This window comes from Apus apus, chromosome 1, assembly GCF_020740795.1.
Source record: "Apus apus isolate bApuApu2 chromosome 1, bApuApu2.pri.cur, whole genome shotgun sequence".
NCBI lineage: Eukaryota > Metazoa > Chordata > Aves > Apodiformes > Apodidae > Apus > Apus apus.
The window spans coordinates 190,163,158-190,187,893 of record NC_067282.1 but is presented as its reverse complement, the minus strand read 5'-3'; the positions used below and the strand labels follow the sequence as shown (position 1 = coordinate 190,187,893).

General features: G+C 40.8%; 2 protein-coding genes across 2 annotated transcripts; both read left to right on the top strand.

The window, feature by feature from the left end:
* Window positions 1-4,074, top strand: TPRKB (TP53RK binding protein). The gene is made up of 4 exons (XM_051629910.1): window positions 1-335; window positions 956-1,078; window positions 1,364-1,540; window positions 2,370-4,074. Exons 1-4 carry the CDS (start codon window positions 195-197, stop codon window positions 2,454-2,456), a joined length of 528 nt encoding a protein of 175 aa, XP_051485870.1. The 5' UTR covers window positions 1-194; the 3' UTR covers window positions 2,457-4,074.
* Window positions 4,075-12,404: 8,330 nt separating this feature from the next.
* On the top strand, window positions 12,405-23,380 carry GTSE1 (G2 and S-phase expressed 1). The gene is made up of 11 exons (XM_051626784.1): window positions 12,405-12,483; window positions 13,038-13,101; window positions 13,182-13,800; window positions 15,035-15,205; window positions 16,649-16,799; window positions 17,961-18,338; window positions 18,530-18,602; window positions 18,985-19,233; window positions 20,440-20,620; window positions 21,678-21,818; window positions 22,802-23,380. Exons 1-11 carry the CDS (start codon window positions 12,405-12,407, stop codon window positions 22,883-22,885), a joined length of 2,190 nt encoding a protein of 729 aa, XP_051482744.1. The 3' UTR covers window positions 22,886-23,380.
* Window positions 23,381-24,736: the final 1,356 nt, after the last annotated feature.

Sequence of the window (24,736 nt, the reverse complement as noted above, 5' to 3'; positions counted from 1 at the left end):
CGGGCCGGGCCGGGCGGCGGGGCGGGAGGCCGGGCTGGGCCGGGCCGGGCTGGCTGCGGGCGCGGGGTTTTCCCCTCCGGGAAGCGCCGAGAGCCGTTCTGTGGGCGCTCGCCTGCTAATCAAGTCGTGTTTTGTCCCAGCCGGGAGCGGCGCGTCCTGGGCGAAGGCGGCGGGGCCTGCGCCGGGCGGGCGGGATGGAGCTGACCCACCGGCTGGAGCTGTTCCCCGACTGCAGCGTGTCCCTGCTCCTCTTCAGCCAGGTGCAGAACGCTGCCGCGCTGCGGAAAAAGGCCCTGGAAGGGTCCATTGAAGGCGCCTTAATAAACCCCGCCATGGTGAGTTGTGTGCGCGTACTTCTTCCCTTTCTCTGCCAACGCCCGCCCCGCATGTGCTTTCATTGCAGTGTCCTACGGCGTAAAAGGTTTATCTGTGTAAAAGGAAGAGCCCTGGCACAACGGGCCCAAACAGTTGTCCTCTTGATTCACTTGGCGTCTGACGTGGTGGAGCTGTTTAAGTCTACTTCCACCCGTAAAATGTAGTACTAATTGCTGAATGCTGTCAGGAGATCTACTCTATGGAGCCCTTGTGATCCTTCCAACCCCTAACTACTTTCTTTCTTAGTCTTTTTTTTTATTAGGATTAGCAAAGCAGTAATTAGGACAGGGAAAAAAAGAATCTGTCAGTTTGCTGATTAGAAAATTTATTCATGCACTCCTTTTTTCAAAAGATTTCAGCAACCTCAGTGAGAGAGTGTGATCGTTATTTTTGTGTCAAGTATTACCCCACACTAGAAATAATCACATTGATTTTGGAAGAGCAAGAATCACTAAAATAACTAGCAGAATATTGCTTTGCTCATTTCTACGGTTGCAGACTTAGACTCTCAAAATTAAGTGGTCTGAGTCCAAAACAGTATTTTAAATTTCTGTTTAGCTTCTTCTGTTGTGTTTTACAGATTGTAGATCCTTTTCAAATTCTCGTGGCAGCCAACAAAGCAGTCCATCTACACAAGATAGGTAAAATGAAGACCAGAACTCTCAACGCAGAAATTATTTTCAGCCTTTCACCCAACAACAATGTAAGATTTACTGAACAAATGTCGTTTTTTTGCTAGAAAAGCTTGCTGAGATCCATGCAGCCAAACTAAGTGCACGTATTCACTGTTTACCTGGCTACTAACAGAAGTTACTGTTTTTTTTAATAACACTAATACGCTGTTATCTCTTCTAGCTCATCAGAATTCCATTAATGTAAAATGTGTCAATTTATGCTCTTGGTTTATTTAACCCAGTAACTGGAAGGGTTGCTTATATGTAGTGAGAAAGTAACTTATAATATTTTTGTATTTTTCTTCTTTTCTTAGATTTCAGATGCGCTTAAAAAGTTTGGCATTTCAGACAGTGACACAGCAGTACTCATTGTTGTGGTTGTGGACAGAGGAAAAACTGTAAATCTGGAAGATGTAGCATCTCAGGTGGAAGGCCAACAGGTTTCTCTAGATGAACTTCCCCAACTAACAGACATTGCCAAAGTTAAAAAGGTATGTAGCCAAAAAAGATGACTGGCATAAAGAAAAGGGGCAGTTTATATTTAGTTGTCTAATTAAATATCAATGGACATAATTAATGTAGGGTCTATATTTCTTTAGAACTTGTTTCAAGTGAACCTTAATTATTTCTTCCTTAGAATTTTTTTACTTGAAACAAGTTGTAATTGTCACACCCTGAAATCACAGATTTTAAGTCTTCAAATTCTTAATGTTGTCAGGAAGTTGCAACATAAAAATAAATTCCAGGTTGCTGCCTACCATTCAGGCACTTCTGCTTCCTGTTGGCAAATACCCATTTAATTAAAAATAAATTTTCAGTCCTGAACAGTTTCATGATCTTAGGCCCATAAATAGTCCCAGCATGGGCAGTTAAAATAAAAATGTGTTGATTAGCTGCTAGGAGCTGTGTTAGGGCATGTGTGCTCTAACCATATGCCAGATAGGTATCTTGAAGCATATGTGTTTCACTTGATGAAGTTCAAATAAATTAAATCATCTTGATCATGCCCATCAAAGTAATGTTGAGAAACATGTGAATAATAAAATTGGACAAATCATAACATATCACATGTGGAGCTAGAAGTGCTGCTCTCAGTTTCTTAGCTTTCCTTTATGTCTTGCAGTTTCAGAATTTGCTTGATTCCGCAGTCCCAATTTTGTCTTGTAGTCATGACAAGACAGGAATTTCCAGTGCAAAAACTCGGGGGGGAGAGGAAAGTTGTTCGTTGGGGGTTTTTTTACACATTTTTAGGAGGCATGTGATCAATTTTTTTCTTCCTTACACAGCTTTTATGTTTATCTTAATCTTTTTTTTCTGCAGATGTACAAAGTTACTCCACAGGAAGAAAAAATCAGCACCTTATTGGATAGTATTGTTTGCAGAATGTCAACAAAAGATGTTTTATGAATATGTGGAAATAATTTTTTTATTAAAGGAAAATGAGAGCTTTTTAAGATATAAAAACAGTTCATTGCCATTCATCCTGCATTTCAGAGAAAGTGGTATAGTTAGCCATAAGTGAAGAAGCTTGGACATGGGGTAATCTGTGCTGTGTTGTAAGCAGAGAGAGCAGCTGTACCAGGCAGAGCACAATTTGCCACTGGCATTTCTGTCCATTTCTGTCCACAAGAGAAAAAAACTGACTTTTGGCAGTACCTTAAGTTGATCATAAACAGAAGTCTTGGGAACCTGTACTTACTTTTCTTTTTCATCAAATATTTTGCTGGTCCCAGACAGGATTCAAACATTGTAAATCATTCTTAACCCTTCCCTGATTTGTTTTGGCACCCCTGATGGATGATACCCTTTTAATGATGCTACTGCCAGAAGAGGCATCTCTGGGGCACAAACTATTGCTGGTAGACTAGAAAAAGGTAAGTTTCTGTAAACTATCAGTGGCCCTTCCTTCTTTCTGCTAATGGGACAGAGTCGCTGCCCACCCTTTGGGAGCAGAGAGGGGCACCAGGGGGGTGTCAGACTTGTGCAGAACAGTTAATAAGGTCAGTATGGATGATGCTGGGGTGGTGGTAGGACCTTACCCATTGGATGTCATCAGATGGTGTGTACTGCTGAGGTACTGGTCTGGTGTTGTGCTACATAAGTGTTGGTGTTAAAGGGTATTGAGAGGTGCTTTTACTTTATAACACTGAATTACACATGGTAAAGCTGACTTCCTAGGGCCTGGTTCCTGGCAGAGAATTCAGAGAGGATTGTTCACCATAGATATAGTCAGTTAAATTGTCAATATAACTTAATTAGCATTCTGAAAGGATGATCGAACTCATTTAGTCACCAGGTCCAAAAGCCCCACATGAGTATAGTTTAATCACATGCAGGCATCCTGTTGAAGAAAAACTACTATCCTAATTAGTTAGAAATACATACTATTTGTTATTGTTATGCTGCATTGTTTTTCTGGGATGTGTATAAAACTGTATAGCTGTCTGCATTTTGGGTTTTTTTTCCCTAATGTTCTCTGAGGTATTGAAATTTGCGTACTTGCAAAATACTTGTCAGAGTGTGCCCCAGATTCTTACACATGGTGTTTTGGAAAACAAAATATGTTTTGGGGGAGATGTAAAGTCCGAGTTAGACTTGAAATGTTATCCACTGCAGTAAGCAGACCGGCAAACTGACTTACAGACTGAGTATTGTCTGTGTTTCTGTATTTAATATGGAAATCTGTAGCTTCTGTTTTCCATTTTAATTTTGGTTAATTCTCAGTTAAAAACCAATAGTGCAAATACCATCCTTTTCTTCCCAACAAAATCAATGGCAAAATACATACCATGTCCCAAGGAAGTGACAAGGTTTATTTAAATAAATTATCCAGGAGAAATGGCTGTGCTAATTTATTGATTTAAAGATGATTTTACAGAATGTATCATCCTCTCTAAAGGGATTTGTGAGGCAGTAGTAAAACATGGAGCTTGGAAGGACTTGACTCTTCTGAAATAAAATGGGTATAACATCAGTGTGTGAAAATGACCATGGTAAATAAAAGACTTGTTTTCCTTTTCTGACAGTCCTAATGGCACATGGATTATGTCATCAGATTAGCTGGCTGAACTGCTGACATTGTTTTTGGTAGCTTAAAATAACAGGAGATGGCTGTGCTTAAACCAGAGAGCCTTTTTTGAACATGGGTAAAACCTAAGTCTGGTCAGTTTAATATAAAATAAATAATAAAAAGGTGGCTGCTTAACAATTGATACACATTCCAAATTTGGGCTCCCAGTTCCTAATGCTTGTCAATCTGTTTCATCAGTGTAGAAATAATAAATAATTTATTACTGTTGCCATGAGTTAAATTGTGAAATTGTAATTTACTGTGAGACCTGAATGAGCTGTTTTCATGGGTGGTTTTATTTGGAATGGTTTTGGGAGCTGTAGCTTCCATAGTATCGGTCAGGCAGTTGATTTGCATGTGTTGGCAGTGAGAGGCTTTGCCATTGCCCTGCAAGAGTATGATGGTGCCCTACTCCTACATGCATTATCTAACTGAATTAAATAATTTACAAAAATTGGAAATGTAGATTTTGTTGACCCTGCAAAGTTACAGGTGTCTTCCAATACACACTTAAAATTAGTAAATTTGGATCTATTAATCAACTGTTAATCAAACATTCCTGCTTTTCACCAAGGCAAAAGTTAAAGAAAAAAAGTTACACTTACTAGCTTAACATACTGGTTGAGGTATCCACACCAGCCTAGATACATTTTATAGCTTAAAATATTATTTGATGATGCATCTATGTCAGTGTAATCACAAACCAACATTTTCTATGAGGAGTTTGTGAAAGGTTTTCCTTCCCCTGGCTCGTGCTGGCTCATCAAGTGTGTTGTGCTGCACTTTGTCTGCCCATCCTTTTTTTCTGGTGGTAGCCAAAACTGAATATCTGTACATGTTCTTCAAGAAAATTTGTAATTCTTTCTATCAAAATGGACATTTGGAGGCTTTCAAAGCACTTAATGTTGTACTGCTGCCTCCTCTGAACTTTCATACCTCACCTGTATCACAAGGTGAAAGAGAGGAAGCTGGAACATTTTCAATACCTGATTTGGACCTCCAGTGCTTCAGAGGCAGGATTATATCTGCAGGATTTATGAAGCTGGGATCAGTGATGCTCCCATGATAACGTGTGATAAGGTGATACCTTAACAAGGGTGTTTGCCTCAGTAGGGTAACACTGGCAGAGTGCTGCACAGGTACAGGAACACTGATTCCAGCATCCACACCTGAGAGCTGACACAAGTGCTTCTGGTGCTGCACTGTGCTTTGTAAGCACTCCTTGAGGTTTGCCATGTAGGTCTTCTGAGAAACATTTTGGTTTACCTGCCTCTCCTGCTTATGGATGGATACCAGAATGGGGTACCTGATACTTAGAGGAACTGGGTTGTCTACAGCTACTATATAGAGACAAACATGTATTTGTTCCCAAAGTACTCAACGTTCCTTGCAGTTCTTTACTTATTAGGACATTCTTTGTTAGTTTAGGCAGTGGTTAAATTTGGTGTTTAAGCTGAGTTTAAACTCCAAAGGCTTGGCTTATTGTTCCTAACTCTCACTGCCCCTCAGAGCTGCCAGTCTTAACCTGAGCTCATCAGGAGTAGGCAACCATACAATTAACAAGGAGTTTAACACAGACTGCCAGCTGGCTGTATTTCCAGAAAGCCTGCAGGTTTTCTAGAGTTACTGCCCTGGAGAAGTGGGAGTATGGAATGCCCCCCATCAAGGATGGGCTGGTGATGTCAAGGTCAGTACTACCATGAAGTATTAATGAATTCTATGGAAAAGCAAGCAGTGGTTGATGATGAATTAAATAGATTGGTATGGGATCAAAAACTGAGGCAGTTGGTTCTAGAACAAAGGATGCTTACAAATACAGTTTATTTCATTATTTTATTCCTGAGTTTACAAAGGTATTACCATAAGTTAAAAACACACAGATGCAAGCCCCATCCTCCATGCAAACTCTCTTCAGCAACTGAGAAGAGAATTTTACTTGTTCAGAGGTCTTTTCTTTGCCCACAGGGTATTTGCTTTTATTGATTTTTTTCTTCCCTATGTTGCTGTGATCTGGTAGATTACTTGCCTGTTTATAGTATATATTTTACCATGGATGGGAACAGGTAATCTTAGTAGAGCTAGAGAATGGACAACTTAAGATGAAAAATTGAAATCTGGGTTGGATACACAAAACACCGATCAGTAAAAACTTAAGTTGCGGCGTAACATAAACACGTTTATAGTGCAAACAGATACATGTTATTCACAGAGTCATGTTCTGTACATTGCCTATTAGTTTGCTTCATAGGTTCATTTCCACAAATAGCAAGTTCAAACAGTTCAAAGTCAACTAATATGCTGAAACAATTTTTTTTGTACCTCCTGGGTATTGATAACACAAATATTCCTTTAAATATTTGACCAACAAAGCATATTGCTGCTATTAGGACGAATCTTTTATTGACCAGGCTCCCCAAATTGCCAGTAGAAGGATCATGACAATCACTGTGTAAAGGGTATGGACTGTAGCAAGATCATCTCCATGCTGGTTCTTGAACCCAGAAGTGCTGTGCCAGTTCTCACTTTTGTTGCCATTGGTTCTCTGTCTGTGAGCACGGAGAGAATGTATCCTGCCATAGCAAAAAGCAAGGTTAAGATTAAAAATTATTCTTTTCTATTAACAGTCCAATGGTGTTTATAGTGCAAGTCCAGCGTGCATTGTATCACTGACTACATTTGGGAAAAAGCTCTTCAAACTGTATGGGGCTAATAAAGTAATTTCCATAATTGGAAATGAAAACCATTTACCAGCCATTTGGTATTTCTCTCACACTGACAGGCAGAGAGACTGGATATGAGCTTCTTAGAGGATACACGGTGCTCTTACTCTTAACTGTTGATACAGATCAGTTGTATGAGAAAAATCCTACCTTTTCATTTTGCAATATTATGAAAGTGGCAGGGTTTAAAAAAAAAAAAAACATTTTCAAAGCTTTAACCCATGGGAATAAGCACAGCCTGTGTTATGTGAGCTTCCCATCCTGCTCTGATAATGTGTTTCTATCTCTGCTTTTCAGAAAGGACTTCCCTCAGCAGTCTGTGTCAAGGTGCTCATTAGTCAAAGATACCAATCAGAAATAGCTACACAAAGTATTTCCACAGGATTCTCTGGAGTAACATTTTACATTCTTTTGCCATCTTTCCCAAATGGTTGGAAAGTAGAAGTGTTAGTCTATGGCAACTTATCTCCAGTTATTGCTATCTCCACTGAAATTTTCCTGGTAAGCCCCAGTGGGCTTTTAAAATTTTTATTTTTATTTAAATTTTTTTTGAAGAGAATAAAATGTTGAACATCCACAATTCCATCAGAACTGGAATGCCAAAGGAAGTCAACCAGCTTGTGATTTTCATGTCGCTTAGGGAGGGGTATGAGAAGTACCAGATGTATTACAGCTCTGGTTCATACATGTTCCTGCTGTTATCACAGAAAATCAGGGGTTATCAAAAATTATACTGCAGATACAGCTTAAAAATAAGGAGCTTTTAAACACAATTTATATTTATTTACTTATGCACACTTGGAAGAGAGCTGTCAAAACTGATTTGTTAAAAATGAAAGAGTAGGAAGAGCAATCTGCAAAGGTAATTGATCAATAAAACAAGTTCTGCATCTGATACTGTACAGAAAAGAGTTATAGAATTAGAAATACACATTTAATATTCATATTAGAACAAGGGCTACCTTCTGTCTTGTGTAACTGCAAATAAAGTAACAGTTCATGATCATCTGCCAGCACAATGTGAAGACCATGAGAAGAATATTCTCCCAGTCAGTACTTTGCTTTCCTGCTCCTACCTGGGGGAAATGCAGTAAGTGCAACTTACCTCCTAGAAGCATTCATGGTGTCTTGGTGATTGAGTTTCCAGTGCATCAGATTCCTACTTGCAAAGAGTAAAAAGCTGGGTTTTTTAATCCTCTTCTTTCCTTGCACAAAAGGGGAAAATCTTCACTCAGTACTAACAAAAGAGAATCTTTCTTTCAAGCCCATTAAATTGAACAACGCTAAGCACATGATATGTGTCAATCAAAGTTATCAAACTGCTGGTTTTCTAAAGCTAATTTGGACATAGTTCTTCAAGAAATTCCCTGGAGCAGCTCACAAGGCAAGCAGTGAGTAATCCCAGCGACTGGCTTCTTTTAGCAGTGCGGATCCCTTCTTATAAACAGCAGCTCGCTGCTAAAGGGTTGCCAATTTCATAGCAACACAAGAAAGGCCCAGATGGAGGGAGGGTGCTGGTGATGAAAAACACAGGATGAGCTGTAACTTAGAGCTACTTTCTATCAGATCACAGGCTATTTTTGGGTAAAACTTAGTTCCTTTCTACAACTGTAATTTGGTTTAACTTCCCTGGACTGAAATTTCAAGCCACCATAACTTACATGGGCTCTAGTACTCGAAAACTGTAATGAGAAACAGGTGCCTTCTCTAATAATCTGTTGACTTTTATAACAAAATGCTACTAAAAAGCAGTCAATAAGCAGTTTATCAGCACAAAAGAAAGCATTTGGACATTCAGCGTTATTAACAGTCACATACATCCTGTTCTTCCCTGACCACCTAGAGCTGTAATTAACAAGAGGCTGCATTAATGCCAAAGTTCTCCCAAGATCTGGGCACTGCTTGATTAACTGGGTTAAGTGTGGCTTTAATGTAACAGACCCAATGGTCTGTTTTGTAGGGCTTGCAAATATACACATTTAATTTTGTAGTTTAGAAAAACAGGCCAAAGTCCTTTTTTCCCAAAACAAAATGTGAGCACCTACTTGCATCATCTTTAAACTGTCAAAGAAAAAAAAACAACAACCCAACTCTATTTCTCATTTAACTGTTATGTTAAGCTTATTGTCACATATCATTGCTGTTAAGACAAATCTGACCTTGCTGTTCTGGTGCATTTCTAAAGGCTTTTGCCTTTCCTACACATAGCATTTAAGGTTTTGTATAAACAACATAGGTTCCTTTAGTTTTAGTAGAAGAATTAGCAATTTCTAAGTATGTCTTGGGGTATCACTTACACTCAATAAAATTAAGGCTGAGCTTGTTTCCTCTTACTCTTAGGGGTCTTACAGCTCCTTTCCATAAATAACATTTTGTTCTGGTTTGAGCCAGGATGAAGCCAATTTTCCTTGTACAGATTTTTTAATTTTTTTTTTTCTTTAGTGAGCTCTCTTTTAAGCAGCACACTTGCTGAAACTAGCAGCAATTTTTCCAGTTATTGGACTGATAACACCGGAATGTTTATAGATACTGCTGAGACACCAAGGACACTTTGCTCTGCTTGTTGAACCTACTGCTTTGGACACTAAAGGAGCAGAAGAGTCGTATCTACAACCCTCCTTGTTCTCTCTCCTTCCCTACGTGGGTGGGAGGGGATCGAGAGCGTTGTTGTCTCCTGTTAATTGGCCATCCCGAGTCAAACTGTGACATGTTTGTAAAAAGAGCTATTTTGATCTCACCGAGACTGTGACTACTTAACAGAAATGGATTGAGTCTCTATTTCCTTTGAGTAAACTCCTTACAATGTTAAGAACAGTACGCACGCCAGTGTGCACTTCAGCTGCAGTGCATGTGCTGTTCACTCCTAACAGCTACGCAAGGAGATCTCTGTCACTGGAACCAGGGGAGCTACTGAGGACATCTTACCATTCTTTATTATTACTAATATATTAAACATAGACAAATAGAAATATTACAATGACTTGGAGGAAGAAATTCAGACATTTGTAAAGAATTACTGACTTGAATCACTTTGAGCTTTTCCAGACCTGATGCTGAGAATATGGGCAGATACAACTTTGGGATTCCACCAAAGGAGTTGGAGGCCTGTTTTCTTCAGTAACACATACAGAGTGGTAGCTGCCACAAGAGCTGTACACTGAATTTCTCCTGTATGTTTTTATTTTCTTTATACATTTTTCTACTTCAGTCCTAGATTCTATAGTACTTCCTGCCTATTTACCCCATTCTCCATTAGTTTCATCTTGGTTTTCTGTTTCTTACTGATGCTTTCATTTCTTGACTGAACTAAGCAAAAGGAGGTATGCACAACCCTCATCTCAGAAGTATGAGATTGTTGATTATTGGTCATAAAATAAACTCCTATCTTTTAACTTTTTTTCTTCTATCATAATTTTCTTTGTGGAAAATTATCCTTTGTAATGTGTGTGGCCCAGTATTGGTAACCCATCCAATGACCCTTCCTCAACTTACTGATAAAAAATTGCTGCTGAGCTATTAGTGAGAGTCTATAGGCTAAAGCAACACAAGAGAAGAATGGTGGTGAAATCACAGAATGGATATTCAGTAATAGTAACTCAAGGATTCATGAGAAAAACACAGAACAGGCATAAAACCCTGAGATAAAAAGCTGGAAGACAGCAACTCTGTAACAATGAGGGTTTGCCTTTTTTTCAAGCAAAAACGCCTGACTGCTGCCAGCCAGGAGGGGGGCAGGGATGGGATGGGAAGAAAGGTGGGAGGTGAGCATGTTAATACTCAGCCTGGAAGCCTATTAGTCCCAGCCATTTACTGTGCATATTAGCCAATACACAGGATACTTGCTTTGTCCTCGAGTGGCTTGCCCACGAAAGACACCATACTCTAAGTGGCCAGGTAGAGAAAAGGTTACAAAATATTTTGTCCATATGAAAATCTGCAGGTCATAATTAACCATTGTCTTTCAGCTGCTGAATTCCAGTCCAGTGATTTAGTCAGTCATCCCAAAATACTCCGTATACATCATCACTCAACTGCAATTCCTGAGGCCACGCGTTTCTTAGGAGCACTGCACGGCTTTGAACGTCAGAGAAACACGGGGAGTGGTGTTTTCCTGGAGTTTCTTACTGACATGGGCCTGCTTTTAAAACTATTCTGTCTGCCTGCCCATATTAATCGGCAGCAGGAATCTTGCTATTCCATGTCAGCTGAGGAACAGGCACACATCCCTTTGGGTACAGCCCAGCTTCCAGGACAGTCACACCCCGCAAAGGCGTGCAGGAAGCTAAGGGAGTCCATCTCCGCCCGGCGCCGTGGCTGGCACGGCAGCTGAGCCAGGAGCCATCCCGGGCCCGGCACAAGCCGAACGCCCCCGCACAGCCCGCATCGCTGCTGCAGACGCCGACCTGCCCTTCCCCGCCGGCCCCACCGCGCCTGCCCGGGGGGCGGGGGAGGCCCCGGGGCGGGGGAGGCCCCGCTCCCCGCCCCGCCCCGCTCCCGTTCCCGGCCCCGCCCCCCGCCCCGCCCCGCCCCGCGCCGCCCGCGTCGTTCGAAGCGGCCAATGAGGGCGCGCGGGGCGCGGCCCGGCAGCGCGCGGCGCTTTCAAACGCCCCGGCGGGAGCGCGGAGCGGGGGGCGCCGGGCGGCCCCGCCGAGGTGAGCGCAGCGGGGTCCAGCGGCTGCTGCCGGCTCGGGGTCCAGGCCCCCCCCCCCACCCCCGCGGCCCGGCTGCAGAGCCGCCCTTGCGGCCCGGGCGGGCCCACCCGAGCGCGCCCGAGGCGGGGCGGGCTGGAGGTCGGCGGGCGGCCCGGGCGGCTCCTCGGCCCTCGCGGGGCTCCGCGCACGCCGGGCAACTTCGTCGCTTCAGTGTGTGCGTGTGAGGGGTCCCCTCGGCTCCCGCGGGCTCTACTGAGCTGCCCCGTGAGGGACCGACCAGCCCCGGTGGGTCGGTGATGGGCGAGAACCGCTCCGGCCTGGCCGCTGCGGGCGCGGGGCTGGGCCCGAGGGCCTCCGGGCTGAGCGGCCCCGGCCCGAGGGCTGGGACAAGCCCGCCTCTGCGGGGGGTGGTGTCTGGCGGGGTTCTCTCCGTGAGTGGAGGTCGCTCTTGGCAGCACCCAGTGCGTTCCTCTGCGGAGCAGTCGTGCCGGTCTTGATCGTGCTGTAAAATGTTCTTCTTTTCTGTTGGGTTTTTTTAGCCTGTGAGGTGACCGTCCTGCTGCAGCCGTCCAGACGTGCTGCCCCTTGCAGTGGTGCTCATATAAAGAGTTTAGTTGCTGAACACAGAGTTTGTGTTAAGCAACTTTGGAAATCCCAGGTATCACCACTGTATGTGGATTTTTTACAGAGGTTGCATAGTCTCAGTCTCAGATGAACGTGACAGCACGTTTCAAGGGAGGGTGATGAGTTGTGTGACGTCCCATAAACCACATTTATGTGGCTGTCCCTAAATATGAGAGTCTTCAAAGGAAGTGTTTGCCTCCTTGCTATTTTGACAGTGTTGTAAAGTTTGTGTGACCTTACTGTTCTTTCTAAACCTACTGCATAGGTAATTCCGTATCTTCCGGACACTATGGAGGACGCAAAAGAAATGGCAGCATATTGCTCTAGTCACGTGGCAGAAGAAAAACTGGGTATTTGCATGAGCAATGGTAGGTGGAGAACATGCTGGGGTATTCTCTACCTGGTGTCCCCCTGATTAAAAGTTAAGACAGTTCAGATCAGTAGACCTCCTGTATCTGCTGTATATCTTCTCTGTACTCGTTTCCTTGGATGGGCTGCTGTTACTCAGCTAACAGGAAAACTAATCTTTCTCATTGTCTCCTGGTACTCTCCTATGGCTGTCTGAACTGGGAAAAGAACTGACTGATAGGACAACTGCATTGTCATATAGCTCCAGATTATATATTCTCAGTTTCTTGATTGGAGGATTCTGATACCTTTTCCCACAGCCAGGTCCCACGTTCCTATTATGAATGCTTAGAAATTAGAATTAAGATCTTTCATGATATTTTGGTGTCTGTTACAATTATGATCGTATTTGCAGGTGTGCTTTCAATTTCTTTGACCTAAACAATGTTTTAATTATTTAGACTTGGTAGCTAGAACTTTCTTTGCCATCTGACATCAGCTTCACCAAACTGTCAACTTTTAATGCAATAATTTTTATTGAAAATCCCCAGTGTGACAAAGTCACTTGTTATAGTTTCAGACTTCCCTCTTCTGACTGATGAAAAGTTTGATTTTGACCTTTCACTCTCTCCAGTAAGGTAAGTGAAGGATCTTCAGGTAAATATACCTTTAAAATGAACACATATAAGGTGCTGGGCTCACTTCTTTGTCTTTGTAGTGGAAATGAAGATGAAGTTTTTGTTGGACCTTTGGGACACAAGGAAAAATGTATTGCTGTCAATATCAAAGCAAAAGAAAGCGCTGAAAAAAAGAGTGTGCCTGCTTCTGATGATAAACTCATGTGGAGCCCACTTACAGGAGAGAAATTTGTGGAAATTTTCAAAGAAGCTCACTTGTTAGCACTGCAAATAGAGATGGGAAGCAAGAATGAGCAGACTAAAATAAGCCAATCAGAAGAACAGGAGAACAAGATTGTAGAAAAATTTGTGGAGGACTCAAAGTCAAAGCTGAAAATACTGAGAAACCAATCAATAGAGATAAGTCCCAGGGCTGCTAAGAGGGAGACATACTGTGTGCAGGATAGCCCAGCATGTCAGCTGCCACATGTTTTTCAGAAGGAATCAGATAAACACTTATCAGATGACAAAATGCATGCTCTTCCTAATCCTCCAAACAGAAGCCCTGTTAAAATCTGTGTATCTTCTACAAAAATTACCAGTTCACCTCTGATACAAGAACAGAAAACTAAGGAAAGAAATATGAAGGCAACTGGCAAGCTGCCAATGGCAAAACCTTCATCTACTCTTGGAAAAAGCAATTTGTTGACTATTGAAAAGGTAAAGACAGCTTCTGGCAAACAATATTTTCTTTAAACATGGCCTTTGTGTGTTTTAGGAATGTGGTCTACAAGCTGCTTTTTTTTTTTCCCAACAGTGAATTTTAATCTTATGTTTCTCTACCTCTTAAGATCCTTGGGTAAGACACATTATTACACATAAAAAAGAAAGTCAGGGCAGATACTATGGTATAGTAGCCATCTAGTTTATCTATTATGACAATGTGGTGCATATGCAGGCAAATTTATTTTCCATTGTATCCTGGTTTTGTGAATGCCATAATTCCTGGCTTCTTTTTAAACATTGTTTTGTTGCAGGGAAAATTACTGCACTGTTCTTAGTGACTTAATGAGCAAAAATGGCTTTTTTTACTGTTAACACTTGTCAATGGAGGTGTGTAGAGGGGAGCCCCAAAATTCTTTTGATATAACAAGAAATCTTCTAGATTTAGTTCTGTCCACAGCTTGTGTCAATCATGCAAAGCACTGATTAATGGTATTACATTTAGGACGTGGCTATGAAAATAAAAACTGAAAAAGTATTCTAGGGCAGCAAGGAAACAGTTGTGTTAGTGACCTTGTGTGCACAGATCCCAGTCTTTAGATAGAACACCTTCTGTATTTCATTGCTGTACACCTTATGGCTTATGAGGTCTTCAGTAGATACTGCAGATTTTACTGAAAATGTGATGCTGGCTCCTTGGGAAACATAATGTGTACATAAGAGGGGACACTTAAGTTCTAGATGATACAAGTGTCTTCTTGAATTTGAGTGCTATAAGAAAAGGCGGAGTCTTTAAAGCTTTAACTAGCTGAATAGTACCCCACTGTCTTAGGTAGACAGTTTGGATGATGCAGTCTACTATTGTAATGTCTCATCTTTTGGAAAGCTTGAGTAAAGCAGCAGAATATGAATCAGATGGAAATCTCGTAGTTCCTAGTAAGGAACAGCTGTTAGACTATGTAGGTGAAGATGATTATGCAAAATTTGTGCTGATGAATTTTTGTTGCAGAACTGTCTTTAGGTTGATGCCCAATATCTGGGTTCAAGTATGATATGGTACCTAGCAAACAGACTCACTAGACTAATTTTAAACTATATTAGTCTAAGGACTTGGTTCAAAGGCATCTTCATTGACTGTTGTCTTTGTTTCTTAACAAAATTTCTGTAAAAAGCTTTACAGTGGTTTCTAAAAACACTGCTACCTTTTAAAATGTTGCATTGAAATTTGCAGCCCCAACCAGAAAAACATGCTAGTATTTCCACAAAAAGAAATGTGAAGAGTGTGGGATCATGTGAAGATCTAATTGCTGATAAATCCAGTGCTTCTTCAGATGTCTTTGAGTCTTCGTTCAGTGGCAGTTCCTCAGTGCAAAACAAAAAGGCCCTTCCTGCACCAAATAAGGTAATGGCAAGCATTCCTTATGTGAAAATAACTTTTGTGATGTTCTGATAAAAAGAAAAAACTGACTCTAATTTTTAAAGTTGTATTGTTTTGTATAATCATTTTAAGGAAAAGTAGTCTGTTCTGTAATTGTTGCTCTTGACTGTGTGTTCTAACACAATTAACATACTTAGGAGCAACTGTAAATGTCTTGAATTAACAAGCATTACCTTTGTTTTTAAAGTGCTAGCTGCAAGTAAGTGATCAGCAATTTTCTGTAAGAAGTAGTTTGTGATATGTATAATTAACTATATCACACAAAAAGGCTGCTGTAAGTTGTATGAAAGTAGAATACCTATAGCTGTAAGGAGTTGTTTTGAAGCTTTAGACACCTACTTCAGTGCTGCATGTCCATGCCGCTGAATCACAGATCGGTTGATGTTGGAAGGGATCCCCTTGGGTCATCTGATCCAAACCCTGCTCAAGCAAGGCCACCTAGAGCTGTTTGTCCAGGAGTATCTTCAAGGATGGAAACTCAACAACCTCTCTGGGCAACCTGTGCCAGAGCTTATGACCCTCATAGTAAAAAAGTGTTTCCTGATGTTAAGGGGTAGGAACCTGCTGTTTTCCAGTCCATGGCCATTCCCTCTGGTCCTGTCACTGGACACCACTGGAGATGGGAGAAAAAACTTCTTTACTGTGAGAGTGACAGAGCACTGGGACAGGCTGCCCAGAGGGGTTGTGGAGTCTTCTTCACTGGAGACGTTCAAAACCCGCCTGGACACATTCCTTTGTGATGTGCTCTAGGTGACCCTGCTCTGGCAGGGGGGTTGGACTGGATGATCTTTCGAGGTCCCTTCCAACCCTTAAGATTCTGTGATTCCTGTTCCTTAATTGCATTAATGGCCCCTTGCTGTACTCCTTTCAGTAGCTCCAAATTGCCCTCATATTGGGCAGCCTGGAACTGGGCATGGATCTTCAGGTGTGGCCTCCCCAGTGGTGAGCAGAGGGGAAGGATCACCTCCCTCCAACTGCTGGCAACTCCTCCTCATGCAGCCCAGGATCCCGTTAGCATTCTTTGCTGCAAGGGCACATTGCTGGCCCATCTTCAGCTTGTCCACCAGCACTCCTGAGGGCCTTTTCTGCAAAGCTAATTTCCAAATCATTGGTGCCAAGTATGTACTGGTGCCTGGAGTTACTCCTTTTGTTCTTGAATCCCTTTATGTCCATACTCAGGTTTGTGGCAGGAATAAATATAAGAGTTCACCTCCTAGATCTGATGTTCCAGTTCTATATAATAATCCAGATATCATGAACTGTTTCAAAAAAAATTAAATTTTAAAACTATACTCTGAGGAAGGAACGTATCTAAAATTCACAAATAAAAAGCTATTATACCAAGAAAGAGCACGGCACAATAATGTATTAAAGAGGGTGGGTTTTTTTCTGTATTTTCTAATTCAGCCTGGCTTAAAGAAGATAGCACATCTGAAACTTTCTGGTGTTGCCAGTGGTCTCACAAAAAAGACTACTTCATCATCATCTTCGTCATCAGCTTCCAGCAAGAACTCAAGTCTGAATTCAAGTTTACCCATTTCTCCCATAGGAAAAAATGGTAATAATTATTCCTACAGATTTGTGCCACAAATCAATTTTGAAGTAGCTAAGCATGCAAGCAGTAAGAAATGTTTTGAATGGAGAATAAAATTTTGTAGGGTAGCCTAAAAAAATCCCTGTGGACTAAAGATAAATCTATCACTTGTAAAAACTAAATTCTTGTAAGCCTGATGCCTACATGTAAGGGTCTGATACAGCTAGAAAGTAAGCAATGCCTGAGGAAACATGTTCTTTTTATACATGTTCTTCTCTATTACAGCCAAGTACATGAGCTTCTGAAGGCTGTAAGCTTGTCCACCTTGAATTAAAACCGAAAGAAAGCACAAAAGAACTTGACACCAAAACAACTGAAAGACAGAGTGAAGGTGGAAGGCCTAGTTTCAAAATCTGAGTTTCTGTAATCCTAATGAAAGGATGAGCTTTACTCAAGCAGATGGAAAATTAACTCTGGGGAGATAACTGAATACAACCAAGAGGCTTATATTATAATGAGGATGTCAATTTGACCCTTTCAGTACGCCTCAAAGGAGCAGGAGAATAGTCTAAAAATACAGATGTAAGCACCACAGTTCTTGTAGATCTATTAAGATACCAGGTTACTGCAAATCTTTATTTTGTACTTTCTTTCTGGATGGATAGTAATGTTATCAGTAAAAGTTAAAGCTTAATATGAATTATTTTATACAATAGAAGTGTCTAGTCAAGATTCATCCTATTAATGAATGTAACCTACAGACTTAAGGTAAGAGCCATATAGAAAACAGAAAAGCACTTGTAGGGTAGGACAGCAGGTGGTGTTCATTAGTGTCACTTGAACTATTACACTGAATGCTAGTTAAGGGAACAGAGCCAAATTGCTGGGAGAAAATGTAGAAAACATAATCTTTAATCTTCAGTCTGTTTGGCATTCGTTGAGGAATATACTTTGACTTGATTGCAGTAATTCAGGAATTTGGTGAGGAGACTTTCTAAAATGGCAAAAATAGCTGGCAAATTCGGAGTAAGTTTTCAGTAGTTGGATGTGTTCTTAAACTTGAGTTGTTTGAATATAAATTTAAATGCTGTAAATTGCTGTTTTTCTTTCCTGTATGAGTGTAATTATTCTGCTTAGTCAAAGCAATAAGCAATGACTCTGAAGCATAACAACTTTCTATTTCAGGAAAAGCAAGCACATCTTCAAAAGCTGGTGTGAGTGGCTCTAAGCTTTCATCTAGTACAGGCAGGCCGGCCCTTGCCAGACCTACCAGAGTGTCATCTCTGCAGGCTGCCAATACTGAGAAATCCAGGAAGCAAGAAAGATCAGCTAGTACTCCCAAAATAGCTAGTGCTTCAAGCTTGGCTAAATCTTCAGCTTTTGCAACACCATCTGAGGCTGTAGGCAGTGGGATTCAGAGGCAGAGCTCTGTTCCCAGCCTGCAGAAGTTCTGCCAGCAGAATAAAGATGGAAGTGCAACAAAAGGAAGCCTGTGTCCAAAGCTCAAGGGTACAGTTTTGTCTGTTCCTACAAGTCAAGCTGATGTTCCAGTAAAGACGGGAGGTAAGCACAGACTTTGCGTGACCTGTTTTCTAGCTTGGCTATTGGAAGCAAATGTTACCACAAATGCTTGTTATTTGTTTCATTATACCTCTGTCCATCTCTGGAAGGAATTAGTATTTTAACTGAAAGGTATTTGTTATAAAAAAATAAATATGAATGTGGATAGCAGCTAACAAAACTTTTGTCTTCAGATACACCATCAAATAAATTGGCACCAAAAGCAGTACCATCTCTTGGATCAACGTTCTGTGGCATGCTTGGAAGGTAGGGCATAACTGAAAATGGAGGGTACTGAACCATGCTTCTTACCATGCCACCTGGCTGGGTACTGCAACAATCTTTAAAAGTTCCATAATAGAACTGACTTCAAAATCAAAACAAAAAAACCCACAAGACTAAGCCAAGCAAGCCTCCCCCCTCCCACTCTTTGGAAGAGGAGGGTTTTCTTTGCAGTGCTAAATAGACCTAAGTCATTCATTAAATAATTCCTCTGAAGTAAAGCCCTTACTATGCTGAGGTTATTGGCCTCATCATCATTACTGTTCCCCTACTGACTAAAAGGAAACTGATTTCTACTGTTTGATGGAACAGTTTGAATAAAACTGGTTTTAGAAGATTTTGGCTAATGGCGTGTTCCTTTTTTTAGTGCCATGGCAGTCAGCACTCCTGTGAAAGCCTCGGCAGAGGGGATCTTTCAGAATTTTTGTGTTCCTGAGAAGCCTGTCTCCATGACTCCTGCCAGTCTGAGACGGTCTGGCTTACCTACACCTGTTCGTCGTATCTCAGGATTTCCAGCAGTGACTCCTACAACTGTGCCAAGAATGACATTTTCTCCACGTGCTGCATCTGTTTGCCAAAGTTCCAGCTTTTCTACCAAAAAAACTTTTGCAGCTGGGTAAGACAGAAACCTCCATATATATGGAATAAGTATTGCAGGCAAACTGCCTCTAAACGGATTTTTATGATGACTTTCAGGTTTCAAAGACCTTGTTAAATGTTACATTAAGGCATTTGAGCATAGGTGCTCTTTAGGCCTAATAAAGAGGCCTAAAGTAAAAGAGGCCTCTAGTAAAATACTATAAGCCTTACTGAGATGAGTCAATATCTACACTAAACAATTATAATCTCTAATAGGAAGTTATTTCTGTTTCTTGAGATAGCAGACAATTTAGGGCTTGTATCTAATGCTCTGACTGAAAACAGATTTGGTGTTGGTTTTATTTTGCTATTGTCTTCTGATGAAGGGAAGTAGCTGATTAAAACGTATTACTCTTAAATTTGTTTTATACTGTTGCCAGCCCTTCTGTAAAGTTTAACACTTTGTTAAAGCATCAATCAAAAAGTCAAGGATTTAATTGACTGAACTGCAGTTTTGGAGCAGGTTTACCTACATTTCTTTTGAAATAATTGGTTGCAAAATGGGTGAAACCTACATAGTTGTTAATGATGTTTTCTATGAAAATAATGTCTCCTTCATAACATCAGCCCAATATCTTCTCAGGCTTGCTTCATGGCTGGTTATGAACAGTGTTAAAGTAGGAATGATTCATGGCTAGAATACTCTGCCTATATGTCATGTTACTTACACTATATGTCCAAAATAGTCTTTTCTCTCAAGAAAACAATTGCTTTCTCTACAATGACTACTGTACTAATCTTGATTCCAACCCCTGGTCCTCCAGCTGGTGTCAGTACTTCTCAGCAGGCCCTGAAGTGGGTTGCTAAATGATATGCAATATCAGTACCTGTTTGCTAGTTGTTTTGTCGAAGTCTAAAAAATCATGCCTTTGTGTGAAGTCTCAGCTCCATGTGTATATATATACACACACCAATTTAAGATTAAATTCTTCATCTTCCTGAAGTCATTAGCTGATTTTTTTATTTCTTTTTTTTTGCATGGCTAGACTATAAATTTATTGCAGAACAAAATATCTTGCATTTTGCAGGTAGTTTGCATTCTTTTGGATAAAAATATGTGAAACCTTTTGGTCATTAAAACTTGGAGTAAAAAAGAGAAACCAAGGTTAGGACATGGGCTTGTCTGGTTTAGTAGTTCATGCTGATTGAAGAACTAAATTATTGCTGATACTCTTTTCCCTAGTTCTAAACAAACAAAAGAGACTAAGCCACAGACATCTTCTTCAGAAGATGATGTATCTCCTCATCCTGTGCTACCTCTTGCACTTAACTTCTCACCAGAAAAAAATGCTACAGAAGTAGAAGAAAATGAATTACAAGAGGCTGAAGTACAAAATCACCTGGCTGAAGAGAAGAAAACTGAGGTAAGCAATGACAGTAGATTTTTCTACAGAGCTAGTAAGTAAACGTCTTGAAAAGAAGTTGTTTCAAGATGAGGAATAAGTAGGCAAAGCACTTACAAAGTTAAAATAGATTCGCTCTAAGGTTGTGCACCCTCTAGTGCCTGTTTCTAGCACTGAACTTCTGTTCGGTGTTAATCACATCTCAAAGCTGAATGGTGAAATATCTGCAGGTTTCTTATTAAATGTCCACTTCTGAGTAAATGCTGTAAAGTCCTTGTGGATTTGATTAGAAAAGCAGTGTCAAAGGGAAGTTCCTATTGCAGCCATGAAGCCCTTTTGAAAAATCTGTATTGCTGTAGTTAAAATCAGTCACTTAACAGCAGTGCAAACCCCAAGGCCCGTGTAGCATTAAATTTAGTTTTCACATACTTAGTCCAGTGAACACTTTTTTTCCCTCTCCCAAGAATTTACTGGCTTCTTGTTGAAAGCTGGCATTAAGGAGAAAGGACTGAACTGGTAGTTCTGAAATATTAACCTGTCAAAGTGGCTATGGATTTAAAAATACTCAGGTGTAGAATAATCTGTAATTACCTCATGTTATTGCATCAGTATTTTGCTTGTTAGCTTACTTGCTGACATGAAGTATCTGTTACAGAATTGCTTAGTACATATGTAGAGTAGTTAAACTAAACAAAAGCATAACTAAGTTTGGAGCTCTACAGAATAGTTTATATTGCTAAATAACATTGCACAATAATTGTAGTAAGTAATTTAAATATTAAAAAAGTTTATTACTCATGTTTTAAATTTGACTTAACTTTGCTTTTAAGTGAAAAATTGTTCTATGCCCCAAGGAGCTCTTCTGCTTTGTCACTGCATTTCCCTATTTGTGAAGTTGGCCATAGGTAGGGCAAGAGCTGAGGTTTTTACACTGTGTGCAAACAATCCTGCATGAAAAAAACCCAAGCTGTAAATTAAGCCTGTCCTGTTATTATTACAGCTGCATAAGTACACTGACTGCCTGAATGTTTATGAAGGAAGCAAAGAAAATCTGAACTATCTTTCTTTTTTTTTTAAGGCCTTGCTAGTAGATATTGAAGTAGACAAATCTCTCCCACACACTTTGGAATGTGAAAGTAGACCTCTGATTGACCTTTCCAATACTCCTGAAGTGAATAAGATGACTCCTCTAAAGCCTGTATTCTCAGGGCAGGTAAAGGTAAGTTACATTCAAGTCTTCTGGTGCATATATGCTAGCAGAAAAATGTCACTTGACTTCATATACCTGTCTGCAGAGTAGCTCCACAGTACTGTAAGAATTATTTAATACTAGCTCAATATGTTAATTGTAATACTACATATTAAGGTGCTCTTAAATAAAGAGAACATTGTTTAAAATCGAACAGTGTGCTCTAAACTACATCTCGGGAATCAACCTGCAAATAGGAGAAGGATGGAAGAACTTAATACTTAAAGCAATTGTTAAAGAATGAAACTGTTCTGAAGCAGGAACTGAATGCTGTTTTCAGCAGAGTAGGCATGCTGGCTCTTGTTTTCCTTTTCATGCAAATGTTCGGTTCTAGGCAGTAGCAGTTCATTTTCAGCAAAAATGCAGGACTGTCTCCTGTTTAACTCCTTTCCTAATCCCCTCCTTAGTTGAAAGATGTGCATTGGAATCTGCTCTAAATTGGACCAGCATTTTGGGGCAAGGGTTTTTTTGTACACTAGCAACTTTTTAAGGTAGATTCCTTTTATGCATTGCCAGATTGAATGATGGTGACTGAGGATATAGCCTTTAGTATTAGATGTAGTTGGGATCAATTAAAAATCAGGTCCTTCCAAGTATCTCAAGGGAGCATCACAGAAATCTGACTTCTGGGGGCATGTTCAGGGGAGTTCAGAAGTGCTCTGTCCTGCCTGGATGACAGTCTTGCTTGAATATGCACAGGAGTGCACCTTAGAAAAGTCTTTTAGGCTTTTAAGGTGAGTATGGGCAGTAACCACCTTGTGAGAAGCTTGTCCTTGTCTAAGAATGAGCTAGATATTTAAAAACCTGAACCCAAAAGCTTGTGTGATGCTTGTCTGTCTTCTGGTTTCTAATAGGAATCCTAAACAAAAAAAAGTACTTGACAAAACTTTCAATAAAGATTATTGCTGCTAGTAGTTATGTACAACAGCTAAATTTTACTATTTTTCTTTCAGCTAATTGATTTGAGTTCTCCTCTTATCACTCTGAGTCCTGATGTAAACAAAGAAAATCTGGATTCCCCTCTACTCAAGTTTTGAACTTGAGTTGAAATGAAGAATTCTTGGCAACTGTGATCTTTAAAGTGTTCAGGTGTTACTCTTCACTCACACAGGTTTTTTGAAGTTGGCTATAGATTATCTGATGAACTGCATTAACACAATAGAATTCTAACAGTCTTGATGCAGTCAAACCGAGTCTAATGGTTCTGTTCATGGATGTGCTGCAATAGTTGTATTTAAGCTGTGTCACTCTGACAAAAAGGTATATTCTTTTTATTGGAAGCCTGTCTCTTTATTTTCATCCACTTGTTCTTTGATTCCTTATCCTCTATGTGCAATGAAGTTTTAACTTAAAATAAATGAGTTGTTTACTAAAGTGTTGTACAAAGTAGCAACCTTTTATTACAGGCTTTGGTTAGACTATTTTAATGATGCTAAGATGTAGGTATATCTAGTAGACTTGAGGGTGGTTTTTCATACAGAAGTGTAGCAAGCTTGGAAATAAACACTTTACTGTTGAATGCTAATGGAAAACACTAACAGCAACAGCTGTATTTGTGTGATTCAATGCAGAAAGCAACAGCTTGTTACTGCTGCATGGTTTAGTTTTGACATTTGAAGATTAGGCTTGAACTTTCTCATTTTCTAGAACAGAAAAATTCTTTCTTACCTGTATTTGCCACACTTGGATAATAGCTGGAGATTTTAAATACAGGGAGGTGAATGGACATAAATGCACACAGCAGTAGCCCATAAATATAGAAATAACAAGCCTGTCTTGGAGACTAGACACTGCTGCTGTGTATGTACTAGCTTAATGTACTTAAAGTTTAGCAAGAGATTAAAATGGATTTTTCACCTGTTTGTATTCATTAAAGTGGAAGTAGGAGACTCAGTGTTTAAGTAGGAGGAAGTGTTCAGATGAGTTTGTCAAATACGTGGATACTGAACAAGGCTGCTGCCTTGGCTTCCTCTGAAGACACTTGCCTCCTTTTCAGCACCGCTGCCTTTTCTGTGGTTACTGCACTGTCAGACTCTGGAGGGAGGGAGGTCTTTGACCAGAGTGTGAGGGCTCTTCTGAGCCAGGAAACAACCAGGCTACCTGCTCCTGTCAAATACAAACCATGAGAAGGCAGAATTTGTGAAGGAAGGAGTTTGGTTGTGTATTTCTGAAATTAGATATTTTTTAAAAAAAAGTTTTTTCTTATGCATGTTGCATTTGTGCATATGCTCTGTACTTCAAAGACCTGCAGAAGACCCAAGCATTCGGTGTCCTGGGGGAAGTGCGTTTTGTGATGTCTGTCAGGCAGCTTAAGAACAACTTATCTGCCAAGCTCAACACCCCGGTGTGTGGTCCTGAAGCAGGCACCTGGCCAGCTCACTACTTCTGGTCTTCACCACCTCTACTGCCTGGCCTAACTATCCACTGGAGTTCAGACAGTGACTTGACAGCTCCATGTGTCTTCAACTAAGAGCCAAATACCAGCCTTCAAGGTCCAAGTCAGTTGCTCAAAGGATGCTGGAAGCTGGGTTAGGGCAGGATCTGCGGGGGGAGGCTGCACTACGCTGCAGCAGTAGCTGGAGCCGGCTGCAACCTTCGGGTTATGAGGCGATAACGAACATGAAGCAATAAAATCGAGTCATGCATTTCCCTCTGGGTCTTCCTTTGTTCAACTCAATTTGCTGAGTCCTGTTGCTTGTGGGCACGGGGAGGGCTCTTGGTCGGATTACGTGTGAGGCTGCTGGTTAACCTGACGGGGGGAGGGTTGAGGGCCAAAAAGCTTTTGTGATGTTTCCATCGTTCTGGTTGGTTTGCAAAGCGCCGTCCGCGCTGCCCCTCCCGGGGCCGGGGGGCCTGGACCCCACGTCCGTGCTGCGGGGAACGGAACC